Source organism: Choloepus didactylus, chromosome 9 (assembly GCF_015220235.1).
Source record: "Choloepus didactylus isolate mChoDid1 chromosome 9, mChoDid1.pri, whole genome shotgun sequence".
Taxonomy (NCBI): domain Eukaryota; kingdom Metazoa; phylum Chordata; class Mammalia; order Pilosa; family Megalonychidae; genus Choloepus; species Choloepus didactylus.
The window spans coordinates 133,888,417-133,909,419 of NC_051315.1; the positions used below are offsets into that span (position 1 = coordinate 133,888,417).

The 21,003-nt window shown below is 40.5% G+C and overlaps 1 protein-coding gene across 4 annotated transcripts in view; it reads right to left on the reverse strand.

The window, feature by feature from the left end:
* Window positions 1–21,003, reverse strand: part of ANKMY1 (ankyrin repeat and MYND domain containing 1) — an 87,189-nt gene that overhangs the window by 16,141 nt on the left and 50,045 nt on the right. For all 4 annotated transcript variants that reach the window (XM_037848840.1, XM_037848843.1, XM_037848841.1 and 1 more), the window contains one exon: window positions 16,481–16,559. In XM_037848840.1, coding sequence (XP_037704768.1) covers window positions 16,481–16,559 — 79 coding nt within the window. The remainder of the gene's footprint in view (window positions 1–16,480; window positions 16,560–21,003) is intronic.

Sequence of the window (21,003 nt, forward strand, 5' to 3'; positions counted from 1 at the left end):
CACCACATACAAAGGAAACAACATAAGACTAAGTAGTGACTACTCAGCGGCCACCATGGAGGCGAGAAGGCAGTGGCATGACATATTTAAAACTCTGAGTGAGAAAAATTTCCAACCAAGAATATTTTATCCAGCAAAGCTCTCCTTCAAATTTGAGGGACAGCTTAAATTTTTCACAGACAAACAAATGCTGAGAGAATTTGCTAACAAGAGACCTGTCCTGCCGCAGATACTAAAGGGAGCCCTACAGACAGAGAAACAAAGAAAGGAGAGAGAGATATGGAGAAAGGTTCAGTACTAAACAGATTCAGTGTAGGTATGTTAAAGGACATTAATAGAGAGAGAGGGAAAAAATATATCTGACAAACATAAACCAAAGGATAAGATGGTTGATTCAAGAAATGCCTTCACAGTAATAACGTTGAATGTAAATGGATTAAACTCCCCAATTAAAAGATATAGATTCAAAGAATGGATTAAAAAAATGAACCATCAATATGTTGTGTACAGGAGACTCATCTTAGACACAGGGACACAAAGAAATTGAAAGTGAAAGGATGGAAAAAATATTTCATGCATGCTACAGCCAAAAGAAAGCAGGTATAGCAATATTAATCTCAGATAAAATAGACTTCAAATGCAGGGATGTTTTGAGAGACAAAGAAGGCCACTACATACCAATAAAAGAGGCAATTCAACAAGAAGAAATAACAATCATAAATGTCTATGCACCCAATCAAGGTGCCACAAAATACATGAGAGAAACACTGGCAAAACTAAAGGAAGCAATTGATGTTTCCACAATAATTGTAGGAGACTTCAACACATCACTCTCTCCTATAGATAGATCAACCAGACAGAAGACCAATAAGGAAACTGAAAACCTAAACAATCTGATAAATGAATTGGATTTAACAGACATATATAGAACATTACATCCCAAATCACCAGGATACACATACTTTTCTAGTGCTCACGGAACTTTCTCCAGAATAGATCATATGCTGGGACATAAAACAAGCCTCAACAAATTTAAAAAAACTGAAATTATTCAAAGCACATTCTCTGACCACAATGGAATACAATTAGAAGTCAATAACCATCAGAGACTTAGAAAATTCACAAATACCTGGAGGCTAAACAACATGCTCCTAAACAATCAGTGGGTTAAAGAAGAAACAGCAGAAGAAATTGCTAAATGTATAGAGATGAATGAAAATGAGAACACAACATAACCAAAACCTATGGGATACAGCAAAAGTTGTACTGAGGGGGAAATTTATAGCACTAAATGCATATATTCAAAAGGAAGAAAGAGCCAAAATCAAAGAACTAATGGATGAACTGAAGAAGCTAGAAAATGAACAGCAAACCAATCCTAAACCAAGTAGAAGAAAAGAAATAACAAGGATTAAAGCAGAAATAAATGACATAGAGAACAAAAAAAAACAAGAGAGGATAAGTAACACCAAAAGTATGTTCTTTGAGAAGATCAACAAGATCGACAAGCCCCTAGCTAGACTGACAAAATAAAAAAGAGAGAAGACCCATATAAACAAACTAACGAATGAGAAAGGTGACATTACTGCGGATCCTGAAGATACTTAAAAAATTATACGAGGATACTATGAACAACTGTATGCCAACAAACTGGATAATGTAGAGGAAATGGACAATTTCCTGGAAACATATGAACAACCTAGACTGACCAGAAAAGAAACAGAAGACCTCAACCAACCCATCACAAGCAAAGAGATCCAATCAGTCATCAAAAATCTTCCCACAAATAAATGCCCAGGGCCAGATGGCTTCACAGGGGAATTCTACCAAATTTCCAGAAAGAACTGACACCAATCTTACTTAAACTCTTTCAAAACATTGAAGAAAATGGAACACTACCGAACTCATTTTATGAAGCTAACATCAATCTAATACCAAAACCAGGCAAAGATGCTACAAAAAAGGAAAACTATGGGCCTATCTCCCTAATGAATACAGATGCAAAAATTCTCAACAAAATACTTGCAAATCAAATCCAAAGACACATTAAAAAAATCATACACCATGACCAAGTGGGGTTCATTCCAGGCATGCAAGGATGGTTCAACAGAAGAAAATCAATCAATGTGATACAACACATTAACAAATCAAAAGAGAAAAATCAAATGATCATCTCAATAGATGCTGAAAAAGCATCTGACAAAATCCAACATCTGTTTTTTATAAAAACACTTCAAAAGGTAGGAATTGAAGAAAACTTCCTCAAAATGATAAAGAGCATATATGAAAAACCCACAGCCAGCATAGTACTCAATGGTGAGAGACTGAAAGCCTTCCCTGTAAGATCAGGAACAAGACAAGGATGCCCGCTGTCACCACTGTTATTCAACATTGTGCTGGAAGTGCTAGCCAGGGCAATCCGGCAAGACAAAGAAATAAAAGGCATCCAAATTGGAAAGGAAGAAGTAAAACTGTCATTGTTTGCAGGTGATATGATCTTATATCTGGAAAACTCTGAGAAATCAACAATACAGCTACTAGAGCTAATAAATTTAGCAAAGTAGTGGGATACAAGATTAATGCACATAAGTCAGTAATGTTTCTATATGCTAGAAATGAACAAACTGAAGAGACACTCAAGAAAAAGATACCATTTTCAATAGCAACTAAAAAAAATCAAGTACCTAGGAATAAACTTAACCAAAGATGTAAAAGACCTATACAAAGAAAACTACATAACTCTACTAAAAGAAATAGAAGGGGACCTTAAAAGATGGAAAATTATTCCATGTTCGTGGATAGGAAGGCTAAATGTCATTAAGATGTCAATTCTACCCAAACTCATCTACAGATTCAATGTAATCCCAATCAAAATTCCATCAACCTACTTTGCAGACTTGGAAAAGCTAGTTATCACATTTATTTGGAAAGGGAAGATGCCTTGAATTGCTAAAGACACTAAAAAAGAAAAACCAAGTGAGAGGACTTACACTCCCTGACTTTGAAGCTTATTATAAAGCCACAGTTGTCAAAACAGCATGGAACTGGCATAAAAATAGACATATTGATCAATGGAATCAAATTGAGAATTCGGAGATAGACCCCCAGATCTATGGCCAACTAATCTTTGATAAGGTCCCCAAAGCCACTGAACTGGGACATAACAGTCTTTTCAACAAACGGGGCTGGGAGAACTGGATATCCATATTCAAAAGAATGAAAGAGGACACCTACCTCACACCCTACACAAAAATTAACTCAAAATGGATCGAAGATCTCAATATATAAGACAGTATCATAAAACTCCTAGAAGATAATGTAGGGAAACATCTTCAAGACCTTGTATTAGGCGGCCACTTCCTAGACTTTATACCCAAAGCACAAACCACAAAAGAAAAAAGAGATAAATGGGAATTCCTCAAGCTTAGAAGTTTCTGTACCTCAAAGGAATTTGTCAAAAAGGTGAACAGGCAGCCAACTCAATGGGAAAAAAATTTTGGAAACCATGTATCTGACAAAAGACTGATATCTTGCATATATAAAGAAATCCTACAACTCAATGACAATAGTACAGACAGCCCAATTATAAAATGGGCAAAAGATATGAAAAGACAGTTCTCTGAAGAGGAAATACAAATGGCCAAGAAACACATGAAAAAATGTTCAGCTGCACTAGGTATTAGACTGATGCAAATTAAGACCACAATGAGATACCATCTAACACCGATTAGAATGGCTGCCATTAAACAAACAGGAAACTACAAATGCTGGAGAGGATGTGGAGAAATTGGAACTCTTATTCATTGTTGGTGGGACTGTATAATGGTTCAGCCACTCTGGAAGTCAGTCTGGCACTTCCTTAGAAAACTAGATGCAGAGTTACCCTTTGATCCAGCAATTGCTTGTTATATACCCGGAACTTCTTGTTATATACCCGGAAGATTGGAAAGCAGTGACATGAACAGATATCTGCATGCCAATGTTCATAGCAGCATTATTCACAATTGCCAAGAGATGGAAACAACCCAAATGTCCTTCAACAGATGAGTGGATAAATAAAATGTGGTATATACACATGATAGAGTACTACACAGCAGTAAGAAAGAATGATATCATGAAACATGTGACAACATGGATGAACCTTGAAGACATAATGTTGTGCAAAATAAGCCGGGTACAAAAAGAGAAATATTATCTACTACCACTAATGTGAACATTGAAAAATGTAAAACAAATGGTTTATAATGTAGAATGTAGGGGAACTAGTGATAGAGAGCAGTTAAGGAAGGGGGAATGATAACCCAATAAGAACAGATAAGCTATCGCGGGTAAATTTAACATTCTGGGAATGCCCAGGAATGACTATGGTCTGTTAATTTCTGATGGGTATAGTAGGAACAAGTTCACAGAAATGTTGCTATATTAGGTCACTTTCTTGGGGTAGAGTAAGAACATGTGGGAAGTAAAGTAGCTATCTTAGGTTAGTTGTCTTTTTCTTACTCCCCTGTTATGGATTTGTTTGAAATGTTTCTTTATTGTATGTTTTTTTTTATTTTTTTTTATATAGTTGATTTTTTAAAAAAGTTAATTTAGGAAAAAAACAGCATGGTGTTGACATACAGATAGATATAAAGATCAATGGAATTGAATTGATGGAATCGTGTATCGATGGATATACAGTCAACTGATCTTTGATGAGGCCCCCAAATCCACTGAACTGGGACAGAACAGAGTCTTCAACAAATGGGGCTGGGAGAACTGGATAGTCATACCAAAAAAAAAACTGAAAGAGGAGCCTATCTCATACTCTATACAAAAATTTACTCAAAGTGGATCAAAAGACCTGAATATAAGAGACAGAAACATAAAACTCCTAGAGGATAATGTAGGGGAACATCTTCAAGACCTAGTATTAGGAGGTTGCTTCTTAGACCTTACACCTAAAGCACAAAGCAATGAAAGAAAAAACAGATAAATGGGAACTCCTCAAAATCAAAAGCTTCTGTACTGCAAAAGAATTTGTTAAAAAGGTGAAGAGGTAGCCAACTCAATGGGAGAAAATATTTGGAAACCATGTATCTGATAAGAGACTACTATCTTACATATATAAAGAAATCCTACAACTCAACAACAAGAGTACAAACAGTCCAATTATAAAATAGGCAAAAGATATGAAAAGACATTTATTTGAAGAGGAAATACAAATGGCTAAAACACATGAAAAAAATATTCATCTTCACTATTAGGGAGATGCAAATCAAGACCACAATGAGATATGATCTCACACCAATAAGAATGGCTGCCATCAAACAAAGAAGAAACTACAAATGCTGGAGAGGATGTGGAGAAATTGGAACTCTTATTCATTGCTGGCGGGACTGTATAATGATACAGCCACTCTGGAAGATGGTTTGGCAGTTTCTCAGAAAACTAGACATTGAATTACCCTACGATCTGGCAATTCCACTTCTCAGTATGTACTCAGAAGATCTGAAAGCTGTGATACGAACAGACATTTGTACAGCTATGTTCATAGCAGCACTGTTCACAATTGCCAAGAGATGGAAACAACTCAAGTCACCTTCAACAGACAAGTGGATAAACAAAATGTGGTACATACACACGATGGAATACTATGCAGCAGTAAGAAGCAACAAGGTCTTGAAACATACGGCAACATGGATGAACCTTGAAGGTACAATTCTGAGTGAAATAACTCAGACGCAAAAGGAGAGGTGTTATACGTTACCACTTCCGTGTACTATGACAATGTAAAATCAGTGTCTTACAGTATAAGAATATTGGGGACCGGGGAGGCGGGGCAAGATGGCAGACTGGTGAGCTGTATGTTTTAGTTACTCCTCCAGGAAAGTAGGTAAAAAGCCAGGAACTGCGTGGACTGGACACCACAGAGCAATCTGTCTTTGGGCATACTTCATACAACACTCATGAAAACGTGGAACTGCTGAGATCAGCGAAATCTGTAAGTTTTTGCGGCCAGGGGACCCGCGCCCCTCCCTGCCAGGCTCAGTCCCGGGGGAGGAGGGGCTGTCAGCTCCAGGAAGGAGAAGGGAGAATTGCAGTGGCTGCTCTTACCGGAAACTCATTCTACTGATTCAAACTCCAACCATAGATAGACTGAGGCCAGACACCAGAGACTCTGAGAGCAGCCAGCCCAGCAGAGAGGAGACGGGCATAGAAAAAAAACAACACGAAAAACTCCAAAATAAAAGCAGAGGATTTTTGGAGTTCTGGTGAACACAGAAGGGGGAAGGGCGGAGATCAGGCCTTGAGGCGCATATGCAAATCCCGAAGCAAGGCTGATCTCTCTCCCCTGGGCACCTTTCCTTAATGGCCCTGGTTGCTTTGTCTATTAGCATTTCAATAACCCATTAGATCTCTGAGGTGGGCCGTTTTTTTTTTTTTTTTTTTTTTTTAAATCCTTTTTGCTTTTTCTAAAACAATTACTCTAAGAAGCTCAATACAGAAAGCTTCAAAGAATTGAAATTTGGGCACGTCAAGTCAAGAGCAGAACTAAGAGAGCTCTGAGACAAAAGGCAATAATCCAGTGGCTGAGAAAATTCACTAAACAACACAACTTCCCAAGAAAAGGGGGGTGTCCGCTCACAGCCACCATCCTGGTGGACAGGAAACACTCCTGCCCATCGCCAGCCCCATAGCCCAGAGCTGCCCCAGACAACCCAGTGTGACGGAAGTGCTTCAAATAACAGGCACACACCACAAAACTGGACGTGGACATTAGCCTTCCCTGCAACCTCAGCTGAATGTCCCAGAGCTGGGAAGGGGGAGCAGTGTGAATTAACAGAGCCCCATTCAGCCATCATTTGAGCAGACTGGGAGCCTCCCAACACAGCCCAGCAGCCCAGAACTGCCCTGGGGGGACGGCACTCACCTGCGACATAGCACAGTCATCCCTCAACAGAGGACCCGGGGTGCACAGCCTGGAAGAGGGGCCCACTTGCAAGTCTCAGGAGCCATACGCCAATACCAAAGACTTGTGGGTCAGTGGCAGAGACAAACTGTGGCAGGACTGAACTGAAGGATTAGACTATTGCAGTAGCTTTAAAAACTCTAGGATCATCAGGGAGATTTGATTGTTAGGGCCACCCCCCCTCCCCGACTGCCCAGAAACACGCCCCACATACAGGGCAGGCAACACCAACTACACACGCAAGCTTGGGACACCAATTGGGCCCCACAAGACTCACTCCCCCACTCACCAAAAAGGCTAAGCAGGGGAGATCTGGCTTGTGGAGAACAGGTGGCTCGTGGACGCCACCTGCTGGTTAGTTAGAGAAAGTGTACTCCACGAAGCTGTAGATCTGATAAATTAGAGATAAGGACTTCAACTGGTCTACAAACCCTAAAAGAACCCTATCAAGGTCAGCAAATGCCACGAGGCCAAAAACAACAGAAAATTATAAAGCATATGAAAAAACCAGACGATATGGATAACCCAAGCCCAAGCACCCAAATCAAAAGACCAGAAGAGACACACCTAGAGCAGCTACTCAAAGAACTAAAGATGAACAATGAGACCCTAGTACGGGATATGAAGGAAATCAAGAAGACCCTAGAAGAGCATAAAGAAGACATTGCAAGACTAAATAAAAAAATGGATGATCTTATGGAAATTAAAGAAACTGTTGACCAAATTAAAAAGATTCTGGACACTCATAGTACAAGACTAGAGGAAGTTGAACAACGAATCAGTGACCTGGAAGATGACAGAATGGAAAATGAAAGCATAAAAGAAAGAATGGGGAAAAAAATTGAAAAACTCGAAATGGACCTCAGGGATATGATAGATAATATGAAACGTCCGAATATAAGACTCATTGGTGTCCCAGAAGGGGAAGAAAAGGGTAAAGGTCTAGGAAGAGTATTCAAAGAAATTGTTGGGGAAAACTTCCCAAATCTTCTAAACAACATAAATACACAAATCATAAATGCTCAGCGAACTCCAAATAGAATAAATCCAAAAAAACCCACTCCGAGACATATACTGATCACACTGTCAAACATAGAAGAGAAGGAGCAAGTTCTGAAAGCAGCAAGAGAAAAGCAATTCACCACATACAAAGGAAACAGCATAAGACTAAGTAGTGACTACTCAGCAGCCACCATGGAGGCGAGAAGGCAGTGGCACGATATATTTAAAATTCTGAGTGAGAGGAATTTCCAGCCAAGAATACTTTATCCAGCAAAGCTCTCCTTCAAATTTGAGGGAGAGCTTAAATTTTTCACAGACAAAGAAATGCTGAGAGAATTTGCTAACAAGAGACCTGCCCTACTGGAGATACTAAAGGGAGCCCTACAGACAGAGAAACAAAGACAGGACAGAGAGACTTGGAGAAAGGTTCAGTACTAAAGAGATTTGGTATGGGTACAATAAAGGATATTAATAGAGAGAGGGAAAAATATGGCAAACATAATCCAAAGGATAAGATGGCCGATTCAAGAAATGCCTTCACGGTTTTAACGTTGAATGTAAATGGATTAAACTCCCCAATTAAAAGATATAGATTCGCAGAATGGATCAAAAAAAATGAACCATCAATATGTTGCATACAAGAGACTCATCTTAGACACAGGGACACAAAGAAACTGAAAGTGAAAGGATGGAAAAAAATATTTCATGCAAGCTACAGCCAAAAGAAAGCAGGTGTAGCAATATTAATCTCAGATAAAATAGACTTCAAATGCAGGGATGTTTTGAGAGACAAAGAAGGCCACTACATACTAATAAAAGGGGCAATTCAGCAAGAAGAAATAACAATCGTAAATGTCTATGCACCCAATCAAGGTGCCACAAAATACATGAGAGAAACATTGGCAAAACTAAAGGAAGCAATTGATGTTTCCACAATAATTGTGGGAGACTTCAACACATCACTCTCTCCTATAGATAGATCAACCAGACAGAAGACCAATAAGGAAATTGAAAACCTAAACAATCTGATAAATGAATTAGATTTAACAGACATCTACAGGACATTACATCCCAAATCACCAGGATACACATACTTTTCTAGTGCTCACGGAACTTTCTCCAGAATAGATCATATGCTGGGACATAAAACAAGCCTCAATAAATTTAAAAAGATTGAAATTATTCAAAGCACATTCTCTGACCACAATGGAATACAATTAGAAGTCAATAACCATCAGAGACTTAGAAAATTCACGAATACCTGGAGGTTAAACAACACACTCCTAAACAATCAGTGGGTTAAAGAAGAAATAGCAAGAGAAATTGCTAAATATATAGAGACGAATGAAAATGAGAACACAACATACCAAAACCTATGGGATGCAGCAAAAGCAGTGCTAAGGGGGAAATTTATAGCACTAAACGCATATATTAAAAAGGAAGAAAGAGCCAAAATCAAAGAACTAATGGATCAACTGAAGAAGCTAGAAAATGAACAGCAAACCAATCCTAAACCAAGTACAAGAAAAGAAATAACAAGGATTAAAGCAGAAATAAATGACATAGAGAACAAAAAAACAATAGAAAGGATAAATATCACCAAAAGTTGGTTCTTTGAGAAGATCAACAAGATTGACAAGCCCCTAGCTAGACTGACAAAATCAAAAAGAGAGAAGACCCATATAAACAAAATAATGAATGAAAAAGGTGACATAACTGCAGATCCTGAAGAAATTAAAAAATTATAAGAGGATATTATGAACAACTGTATGGCAACAAACTGGATAATGTAGAAGAAATGGACAATTTCCTGGAAACATATGAACAACCTAGACTGACCAGAGAAGAAATAGAAGACCTCAACCAACCCATCACAAGCAAAGAGATCCAATCAGTCATCAAAAATCTTCCCACAAATAAATGCCCAGGGCCAGATGGCTTCACAGGGGAATTCTACCAAACTTTCCAGAAAGAACTGACACCAATCTTACTCAAACTCTTTCAAAACATTGAAAAAAATGGAACACTACCTAACTCATTTTATGAAGCTAACATCAATCTAATACCAAAACCAGGCAAAGATGCTACAAAAAAGGAAAACTACCGGCCAATCTCCCTAATGAATATAGATGCAAAAATCCTCAACAAAATACTTGCAAATCGAATCCAAAGACACATTAAAAAAATCATACACCATGACCAAGTGGGGTTCATTCCAGGCATGCAAGGATGGTTCAACATAAGAAAAACAATCAATGTATTACAACACATTAAAAACTCGAAAGGGAAAAATCAATTGATCATCTCAATAGATGCTGAAAAAGCATTTGACAAAATCCAACATCCGTTTTTGATAAAAACACTTCAAAAGGTAGGAATTGAAGGAAACTTCCTCAACATGATAAAGAGCATATATGAAAAACCCACAGCCAGCATAGTACTCAATGGTGAGAGACTGAAAGCCTTCCCTCTAAGATCAGGAACAAGACAAGGATGCCCGCTGTCACCACTGTTATTCAACATTGTGCTGGAAGTGCTAGCCAGGGCAATCCGGCAAGACAAAGAAATAAAAGGCATCCAAATTGGAAAAGAAGAAGTAAAACTGTCATTGTTTGCAGATGATATGATCTTATATCTAGAAAACCCTGAGAAATCAACGATACACCTACTAGAGCTAATAAACAAATTTAGCAAAGTAGCGGGATACAAGATTAATGCACATAAGTCAGTAATGTTTCTATATGCTAGAAATGAACAAACTGAAGAGACACTCAAGAAAAAGATACCATTTTCAATAGCAACTAAAAAAATCAAGTACCTAGGAATAAACTTAACCAAAGATGTAAAGACCTATACAAAGAAAACTACATAACTCTACTAAAAGAAATAGAAGGGGACCTTAAAAGATGGAAAAATATTCCATGTTCATGGATAGGAAGGCTAAATGTCATTAAGATGTCAATTCTACCCAAACTCATCTACAGATTCAATGCAATCCCAATCAAAATTCCAACAACCTACTTTGCAGACTTGGAAAAGCTAGTTATCAAATTTATTTGGAAAGGGAAGATGCCTCGAATTGCTAAAGACACTTTAAAAAAGAAAAACGAAGTGGGAGGACTTACACTCCCTGACTTTGAAGCTTATTATAAAGCCACAGTTGCCAAAACAGCATGGTACTGGCACAAAGATAGACATATAGATCAATGGAATCGAATTGAGAATTCAGAGATAGACCCTCAGATCTATGGCCGACTGATCTTTGATAAGGCCCCCAAAGTCACCGAACTGAGCCATAATGGTCTTTTCAACAAATGGGGCTGGGAGTGTTGGATATCCATATCCAAAAGAATGAAAGAGGACCCCTACCTCACCCCCTACACAAAAATTAACTCAAAATGGACCAAAGATCTCAATATAAAAGAAAGTACCATTAAACTCCTAGAAGATAATGTAGGAAAACATCTTCAAGACCTTGTATTAGGAGGCCACTTCCTAGACTTTACACCCAAAGCACAAGCAACAAAAGAGAAAATAGATAAATGGGAACTCCTCAAGCTTAGAAGTTTCTGCACCTCAAAGGAATTTCTCAAAAAGGTAAAGAGGCAGCCAACTCAATGGGAAAAAATTTTTGGAAACCATGTATCTGACAAAAGACTGATATCTTGCATATACAAAGAAATCCTACAACTCAAGGACAATAGTACAGACAGCCCAATTATAAAATGGGCAAAAGATATGAAAAGACAGTTCTCTGAAGAGGAAATACAAATGGCCAAGAAACACATGAAAAAATGTTCAGCTTCACTAGCTATTAGAGAGATGCAAATTAAGACCACAATGAGATACCATCTAACACCGGTTAGAATGGCTGCCATTAAACAAACAGGAAACTACAAATGCTGGAGGGGATGTGGAGAAATTGGAACTCTTATTCATTGTTGGTGGGACTGTATAATGGTTCAGCCACTCTGGAAGTCAGTCTGGCAGTTCCTTAGAAAACTAGAGATAGAGCTACCATTCGATCCAGCGATTGCACTTCTCGGGATATACCCGGAAGATCGGAAAGCAGTGACACGAACAGATATCTGCACGCCAGTGTTCATAGCAGCATTATTCACAATTGCCAAGAGATGGAAACAACCCAAATGTCCATCAACAGATGAGTGGATAAATAAAATGTGGTATATACACACGATGGAATACTACGCGGCAGTAAGAAGGAACGATCTGGTGAAACATATGACAACATGGATGAACCTTGAAGACATAATGCTGAGCGAAATAAGCCAGGCACAAAAAGAGAAATATTATATGCTACCACTAATGTGAACTTTGAAAAATGTAAAACAAAAGGTTTATAATGTAGAATGTAGGGGAACTAGCAGTAGAGAGCAATTAAGGAAGGGGGAACAATAATCCAAGAAGAACAGATAAGCTATTTAACGTTCTGGGGATGCCCAGAAATGACTATGGTCTGTTAATTTCTGATGGATGTAGTAGGAACAAGTTCACTGAAATGTTGCTATATTATGTAACTTTCTTGGGGTAAAGTAGGAACATGTTGGAAGTTAAGCAGTTATCTTAGGTTAGTTGTCGTTTTCTTACTCCCTTGCTATGGTCTCTTTGAAATGTTCTTTTATTGTATGTTTGTTTTCTTTTTAACTTTTTTTTTCATACAGTTGATTTGAAAAAAGAAGGGAAAGTTAAAAAAAAAAAAAAGAAAGAAAAAAGACAAACAAGGAAAAAAAAAAAAAAAAAAAACCGATGTAGTGCCCCCTTGAGGAGCCTGTGGAGAATGCAGGGGTATTCGCCTACCCCACCTCCATGGTTGCTAACATGACCACAGACATAGGGGACTGGTGGTTTGATGGGTTGAGCCCTCTACCGTAAGTTTTACCCTTGGGAAGACGGTTGCTGCAAAGGAGAGGCTAGGCCTCCCTGTATTTGTGCCTAAGAGTCTCCTCCTGAATGCCTCTTTGTTGCTCAGATGTGGCCCTCTCTCTCTGGCTAAGCCAACTTGAAAGGTGAAATCACTGCCCTCCCCCCTACGTGGGATCAGACACCCAGGGAAGTGAATCTCCCTGGCAACGTGGAATATGACTCCCGGGGAGGAATGTAGACCCGGCATCGTGGGATGGAGAACATCTTCTTGACCAAAAGGGGGATGTGAAAGGAAATGAAATAAGCTTCAGTGGCAGAGAGATTCCAAAACGAGCCGAGAGATACTCTGGTGGGCACTCTTACGCACACTTTAGACAACCTTTTTTAGGTTCTAAAGAATTGGGGTAGCTGGTGGTGGATACCTGAAACTATTAAACTACAACCCAGAACCCATGAATCTCGAAGACAGTTGTATAAAAATGTAGCTTATGAGGGGTGACAGTGGGATTGGGAATGCCATAAGGACCAAACTCCACTTTGTCTAGTTTATGGATCGATGTGTAGAAAAGTAGGGGAAGCAAACAAACAGACAAAGGTACCTAGTGTTCTTTTTTACTTCAATTGCTCTTTTTCACTCTAATTATTATTCTTGTTATTTTTGTGTGTGTGCTAATGAAGGTGTCAGGGATTGATTTAGGTGATGAATGTACAACTATGTAATGGTACTGTAAACAATCGAAAGTACAATTTGTTTTGTATGACTGCGTGGTATGTGAATATATCTCAATAAAATGATGATTAAAAAAAAATAAAAATAAAAATAAAAGCCAGAAGAGGATAGGGCATTATTCTCTGAAGGCAGTTGCAGAAAACATGAGCAGGCGTGAATTTTTAAGCCATTTCCAAGTGAGCTTCTTGAAAATCACTCACAGTTGTGCTGTAGACTGAGTTTGAAGGGACTTTCCTACAAACTTGAGATCTGCAGAAGCTTTGAAGAAAGGCTTTAGTATAATCCACTTTGCTGAAGAAGATTCTTCAGTTTCCCAGCAGCTTCTCATAAAGATCTCGATAACCCACTTTGGTGCTGTAGGCTGGTGTTAGCTTCCCTCATCATTATTCCCCTAGCCCTTCCAACAATTTTGTATGCCTCTTTCTGAATATATGAAAAAGTTTCTTGCTTGGAATATATAGAGTGGCATCTGTTTTACAGTTGAACTCTGACAGGTCATTGACCATACTTGCAGTATTTCTCTCGTGCAAGCTTTGATGAATGAGAAGATCTACTATTGAAAACAATAAACTCTTCACATGTAAAAAAAAAAAAAGAATATTGGGGACCTAGTGATAGAAAAGAGCTAGTGAAGGGGAATGATAAGCTAATATGGTCATGTATGTTAATGACGGTGAATTCAAAGGTACGGTAATGGATAGGGGTGACAACTGTTTGTTAATGGGATTATAAGTATCAGAGCTGTATTGAAGGCAAATAGGATTGAAAGCTTTGGGTTGTTTAAAGACATGTTTCCCACAGATCAGCACCACAAATATAGATAGGTGCTTGCATGATATACTTCTAAGGTACGACACTAGCACAGAGAGTTGACAACAGAAGGGTATATGGGAAAAATCGGCACATTGCATACTAGGGACTATAATTAATAGGAATAGCATACTAGTACTACACAAATACTAGGGACAAATAATTAAGGGCTGACAAGAGCTATGAGATGTTTTGGGTCATGACAATTGTTTAAAATGGAGAGAGACGAGGATTGCACAACTAAGTGATGATAATGTGAGATATGGATGGATGATTGTGGACATAAAATATGCTTTGTGAACTTAGGAACCACCTACTCTATAAGTCAAGCCCTCAATCTTGAGCCTTGCTCAGGTGAAACTTATGGTTGTAAAGGGGAGGCTAAGCCCACCTGTAATTATGCCTGGGAGTCATCTCCAGAGAACCTCTTTTGTTGCTCAAATGTGGACTTTCTCTCTCTAAGCCTAACTTTGCAAATGAATTCATCACCCTCCCCCCGACATGGGACAGGACCCCCCAGATGAATTAGTCTTCCTGGCGACATGGGACATGGATTCCAGAAATGAGACTAACCCTGGCATTGAGGGGTTGAGAATGCCTTTTTGACCAAAAGGGGGAAAAGAAAGGCAACAAAATAAGGTTTCAGTGGCTGAGAATTCAAATAGTGTCAGAGGCTGTCCTGGAGGTTACTCCTATGCAAGCTTCACCTAGATATGCCAAGTGGCCACAGTATGATAAGCCCAAGTCAACAGTAGTCCCCAAAACCTTAAAGAATACCCAGATCCCTATCTGAGACTCTGTAAGAGTTTCACTCACTAAGTTTACTCATCAGAAACTCAAATCTTCCAGAGAGCTCCTATGCTGGCTAAGCCCCCAAACCCAGAGGCAATAGCCTCTTCAAGAACATAAACTAGATGTGTCCCCTTTTCCCAAAAGGTGACATCCCTTTTCAACATGGGACAGGACCCCCCAGATGAATTAGTCTTCCTGGTGACTGCCTAGACATCCTTGAAGATCAGGAAAGCAATTAAACTAGAGGAAGGGTTAGCTACAGACAAGAGGGAATTTAAGAAAGGATTACGAGTACTGAATCTTTGTATAATTTTCTTTTTCTTAGTTGCTAAGGTATTAGAATAGTTAGAAGGAAAGAACTGAAATGGTGGAATGGTAACACATAGCATACTTTGAAATTTGTTCTATAGCTACTTGTTAAATTGTAATTTGAAAGCTATACCTTTTTGTATATGTGTTAGATTTCACAATAAGGAAATAACTGAAACTATGGTTCTGTAACTCATAATAACTGTGGAAATTTCCTATATATCTACTTGTTAAATCATACTTTGAAAGATATTACCTTTTTGTATATATGTTATATTTCATAATGAGGAAATAACTGAAACTGTGGAATTGTATCCCATAATATTATTTGAAATTTGCTCTCTAACATTCTTTGAAATGTGTTCTCTAACTACGTGTCGAATTGTGCTTGGAGAGTTATCGCTTTTATGCATATATGTTATATTCTAAAATTTTAAAATATGATTAAAAAAACATGGTAAGTCAAGAGGGAGAAAGTGAAGAAGTAAAAAGCTTTGTATCTTAGTTCTTTAATGGTGCCTTCTACCTGCCTTTTGAACAAGGGGTGCTGAGTTTCATTTTGCACTGAGCACCCCAAGTGCGGCAGCCGGGCGGGGGGCACGCACAGCAGCCGGCAGGGCCCGACGGGGCGTCTGCCTGGAGCACGGAGGATGCCAACCCGGGGCGGGGAGCCCGGGGAGGGGGTGCAGCCACAGCGAGGGCAAGAAAATGAAGGGCTGCGGGGTCCCACTGTGCGTCCAGGGGCCCCACTGTGCCCCCAGGGGCATCTGCACTGGGCTCTACCAGGCGACCCAACGCGGCCAAAATAGAGCCCAATCCCCTCCTGTAGGCCCCCCGCCCCCAGCCCGCCCCTCTTCTCCATCGCAGGACCCCGCAGCCCGAGGTGGGCTCAGCCCCCACTCCTCAGCCAGGCCCGTCCGCTATCAGTGTGCCCCTCGCCCGCCCCGGCCCACGGCTGCCCCGCTGGGACCCCCGCCGGGGTGACCCCGCGCCCCGCTTACTTCTCCTGCTCCTCCAGCTTCAGGACCGCGACCGGGGCGGCCCCCTTCTTCTTCAGCCTGAAGCCGGGGCTCAGCTCCGCTGCAGCGGGAGAGACGGGGTCAGCGGTGCCCCGGGGTCAGCGGGGGTCCCCACCACACCTGCCCGGGCTCCGGCGCGGCCTCCGCCTTCCCCCTTCCAGCATCCAGTCGGCCCTACCCGAAAGCCCCCCAACCGCAGCTTCCCCCTTCCCTTAAGCCGCAGGGACCCCCGAAAGCAGACACCCCCCAGCTCCCCAGGGGCTCTGCTGCGGGGCCCGCGGGGCGACAGGGACACGCCTCCGGGGTGTCGCACCTGTGCCAGAGCTGCACCCCGCGGGCGCTCCGGGAAGGGAGCGGGGGAAATGGAGAGCAGGTTTCCGCGGCCGCGGGGGCGAGGGGCGTCGGTCTCTGCAGCCGGGCTGAGCTCTAACCCACGTTCCCCGCAACGCGCCCCTTTAAAGGCTCAAGGGCTGTCGGCACATCCACGGAGAACAGCACGGTCACTTCTTTTTTTTTCTTTTATTGAGATTGTTCAGATACCATACAACTATCCGAAGATCCAAAGTGTACAATCAGTAGCCCACGGCACCACCATACAGCTGTGCATCCATCAACACAATTATGTTTTTTCCAATTTTTAGAATATTTTCACCACTCCAGAAAAGAAACAAAGACAAAAAAAAAAAAAGGAAACTCACATCCTCCCATACCTCCCAACCACACCCCCACCTCCATTACTGATTCATAGTTTTGGTATAGTACACTTGTTACTGTTGATGAAAGAATGTTAAAATACTACTAACTGCAGTATATAGTTTGCAATAGGTATATTTTTTTCCCTATATGCCTATCTATTATTAACTTCTAGCTATAGTGACATACATTTGTTCTAGTTCGTGAGAGAGGTTTCTAATATTTGTATAGTTAATCACGGACATTGTCCACCACAAGATTCACTGTTTTATACATTCCCAACTTTTAACCTCCAGCTTTCCTTCTGGTGACATGCGTGACTCTGAGCTTCCCCTTTCCACCACATTCACACACCTTTTAGCACCATTAGTTATTCTCATTACATGCTAACATCACCCCTGTCCATTTCCAAATATTTAAGTTCACCCTAGTTGAACATTCTGCTCATAATAAGCAAATGCTCCCCATTTTTTAGCTCTCATTCTATTATCCTAGTAACTTATATTTCATGTCTATGAATTTACATATTATAATTAGTTCATATCCGTGAAATCCTATATATTTGCCTTTATGTGTCTGTCTTATTTCACTCAATATAGTGCCCTCAAGGTTTCATCAACCCATTTCTTTTAAGATGGTTTTGTTCAAATACTATACATTCCGTCTAAATAAACAATCATTGGTTCCCCAAATAGTCACATATTTATGTATTGAGCACCATTGCCACTCTCTATATAAGGACATTTCTTCCACAAAGACGGAGGAAGAGTCAAAGAAGGCAGACAGGCAAAAGAAAAAGGCAAGAGAAAGAGAGAAAAACAAACAAAAAAAACTTGATAGCTAGAAGGTGACAAAAGGGAAGATAGCATTAACCTAAAGTAGAATAAAGAGTCAGACAACATCACCAGTGCCTGGAGTCCCATACCCTTCCCCTATTCCCCACCCCCCTCCATATGCATTTAGCTTTGGTATATTGCTTTTGTTACATTAAAGGAAGCATAATACAATGTTTCTGTTAATTCTAGCCTCTAGTTTGCATTGATTGTATTTTCCCCCCAATCCTACCCTATTTTTGACACCTTGCAATGTTGACATTCATTTGTTCTATCTCATGTAAAAACATATTTGTACCTTTTATTACAATTGTCGAGCACCCTAGGTTTCCCTGAGTTACACAGTCCCAGTCTTTATCGTTCGTCTTTTGTTCTGGTGTCCCACATGATCCCAGCCTTCCTCTTTCAACCATATTCTCAGTCATCTTTGTTCGGTGTACTTACATTGCTGTGCTACTATCTCCCTAAATTGTTTTCCAAACCTCTCACTCCTGTCTTTTCCTTTCTGTCTGCAGTGCTTTCTTCAGTGTTTCCTGTGGAGCAGGTGTCTTGTTCACAAACATGGTCATTGTCTGTTTGTCAGAAAATATTTTAAACTCTCCCTCATATCTGAAGGACAGTTTTGCCGGATATAGGATTCTTGGTTGGTGGTTTTTCTCTTTCAGTATCTTAAATATATCACCCCACTTCCTTCTTGCCTCCATGGTTTCTATTGAGAAATCCACACATAGTCTTATCAAGCTTCCTTTGTATGTGATAGATCGTTTCTCTCTTGCTGCTTTCAGGATTCTCTCTTTATCTTTGATGTTTGATAATCTGATTATTAAGTGTCTTGGCGTAGGCCTATTCAGATCTATTCTGTTTGGGGTACGCTGCGCTTCTTGGATCCGTAATTTTATGTCTTTCATAAGAGACGGGAAAGTTTCATTGATTATTTCCTCTATTATTGCTTCTGCCCCTTTTCCCTTCTCTTCTCCTGGGACACCAATGACACGTAAATTCTCGCTTTTCATTTTGTCTTTAAGTTCCCGGAGACATTGCTCATATTTTTCCATTCTTTTCTCTATCTGTTCTTTTGTGTGTAGGCTTTCAGGTGTTTTGTTCTCCAGTTCCTGAGTGTTTTCTTCTGCCTCTTGAGATCTGCTGTTGTATGTTTCCATTGTGTCTTTCATGTCCTGTGTTGTGCCTTTCATTTCCATAGATTCTGCCAGTTGGTTTTTTGAACTTTTCAATTGCTACCTTATGTACATCCTGTGTTTTCATTATACAGTTCATCTCTTTTGCCATATCTTCCCTAAACTTTTTGAATTGACTAATTATTAGTTGTTTCAATTCCCGCATCACAGTTGAAGTGCAAGTTTGTTCCCCTGACTGGGCCATAACTTCATTTTTCTTGGTGTAGGTTGTAGTTTTCTGTTGTCTAGGCATGGTTTCTTTGGTTACCCCAATCAGGCCTCCCCAGACCAGAAAGAGCTCAGGTCCCAGAAGGAAGAAATATTCAGTATCCGGTTTCCCTGAGGGTGTGTCTTAGAGAATTGGTACACCCTGTGATGCCTCAGGTCACTGTGCTTTTCTGCCCAGCAGGTGGCACCTGTTAGCCTATAATTCTTGACTGGTTAAGTTCTGAATGAAAGGCAGGTAGTAGAGCTGGGCCCCACCCCTTTCCTCTTAGAGAAGATAGACTCCCTAGGGGGAGGTCATTAGCATTTCAGTGGTCTCTCTCTGCCTGTGCTATACCCTTGTCTGGGTCACAGAACCGGGAACTGAAAATGGCTGAGGCTTTCTCCACTGAGCCGAAAAAGGAACAGAGCTAGTCTGAGGTGACCCTCCGGCTCTCCACGGTCAGTCATCACCCAAAGCCTCTGCCTACTTGTTGGGGATTCATACCTCATAGTGAGCAGTTCACACTCTCTAATTAAAACCCCCAGTTGGAGCTCAGCTCAGCTGTATTTCCTTGCTGGGAGAGAGCTTCTCTCTGGCACCACGAGGCTTTGTAGCTCGGGCCGTGGGGGAGGGGTCTCCCGATTTGGATCTGCAGTTTTTACTTACAGATCTTATGCTGTGATCTCGGGCATTCCTCCCAATTCATGTTGGTGTATGATGAGTGGACGGTCACATTTGTCCCCCTGCAGTTATTCCCGATTATTTACTAGTTGTTTCTGTTTTTTTTTAGTTGTTCCAGGAGGACTGCTTAGCTCCGCTCTTCTCTATGCCACCATCTTAAATCCTCTCAGCACAATCACTTTGGAACACTTTCAAACCACAAAAAGAAATCCTGCGCCCCCATACCTATCAGCCCTCAATTCTCCACCCCTGGCCTTGGGCAACCACCCGGCTTTGTCTCCACAGATTTCCAAGTTCTTAATATATAATATAAAGAAGCCACATAATATGTGATCCTTTGTGACTGGCTTCTATCCCTGAGCAAACAATTTTCCAGGTTCATCTGTGTAGCAGCACGAATTGGTACTTCATTCTTTTCATGGGCCAAATAATATCTCATCTACCTCATATTATCCCCTAGTCAGCAGATGGGCTACTTCCACTTTTGTGCTATTTTGAAGGCAGCGATGAACATTCAGATATGAGTTTCAGTGTAGACATGTGTTTTTGCTTCTCTTGCATATATGTGTAGGAGTAGCACTGTTGTGTCATAAAAAGGCTCTGTGTTCAGTTGTCCGTGGAACTGACAAACCCTGTACCAAAGCGGCTGTGCCATTTTACATTCCACAGCTCCGATTCTCACCTCCCCACCAGCCTGTGTATCAGTTCCAGCCACCCTCGTGGGTGGGAGGGGCTGTCTCCCCATGGATTTGATTTGCATTTCCCTGGGGGCTACTGATGTTGAGCATCCCTCCATGTCCTTATTGCCCATTTGTGTATCTTCTTTGGAGAAATGTCTATTCAGATCCTGTGCCCATTTTTTAATTGGGTGAGTTGTCTTTATTACCGAGTTGTATGAGTTCTTTACGTATTCTA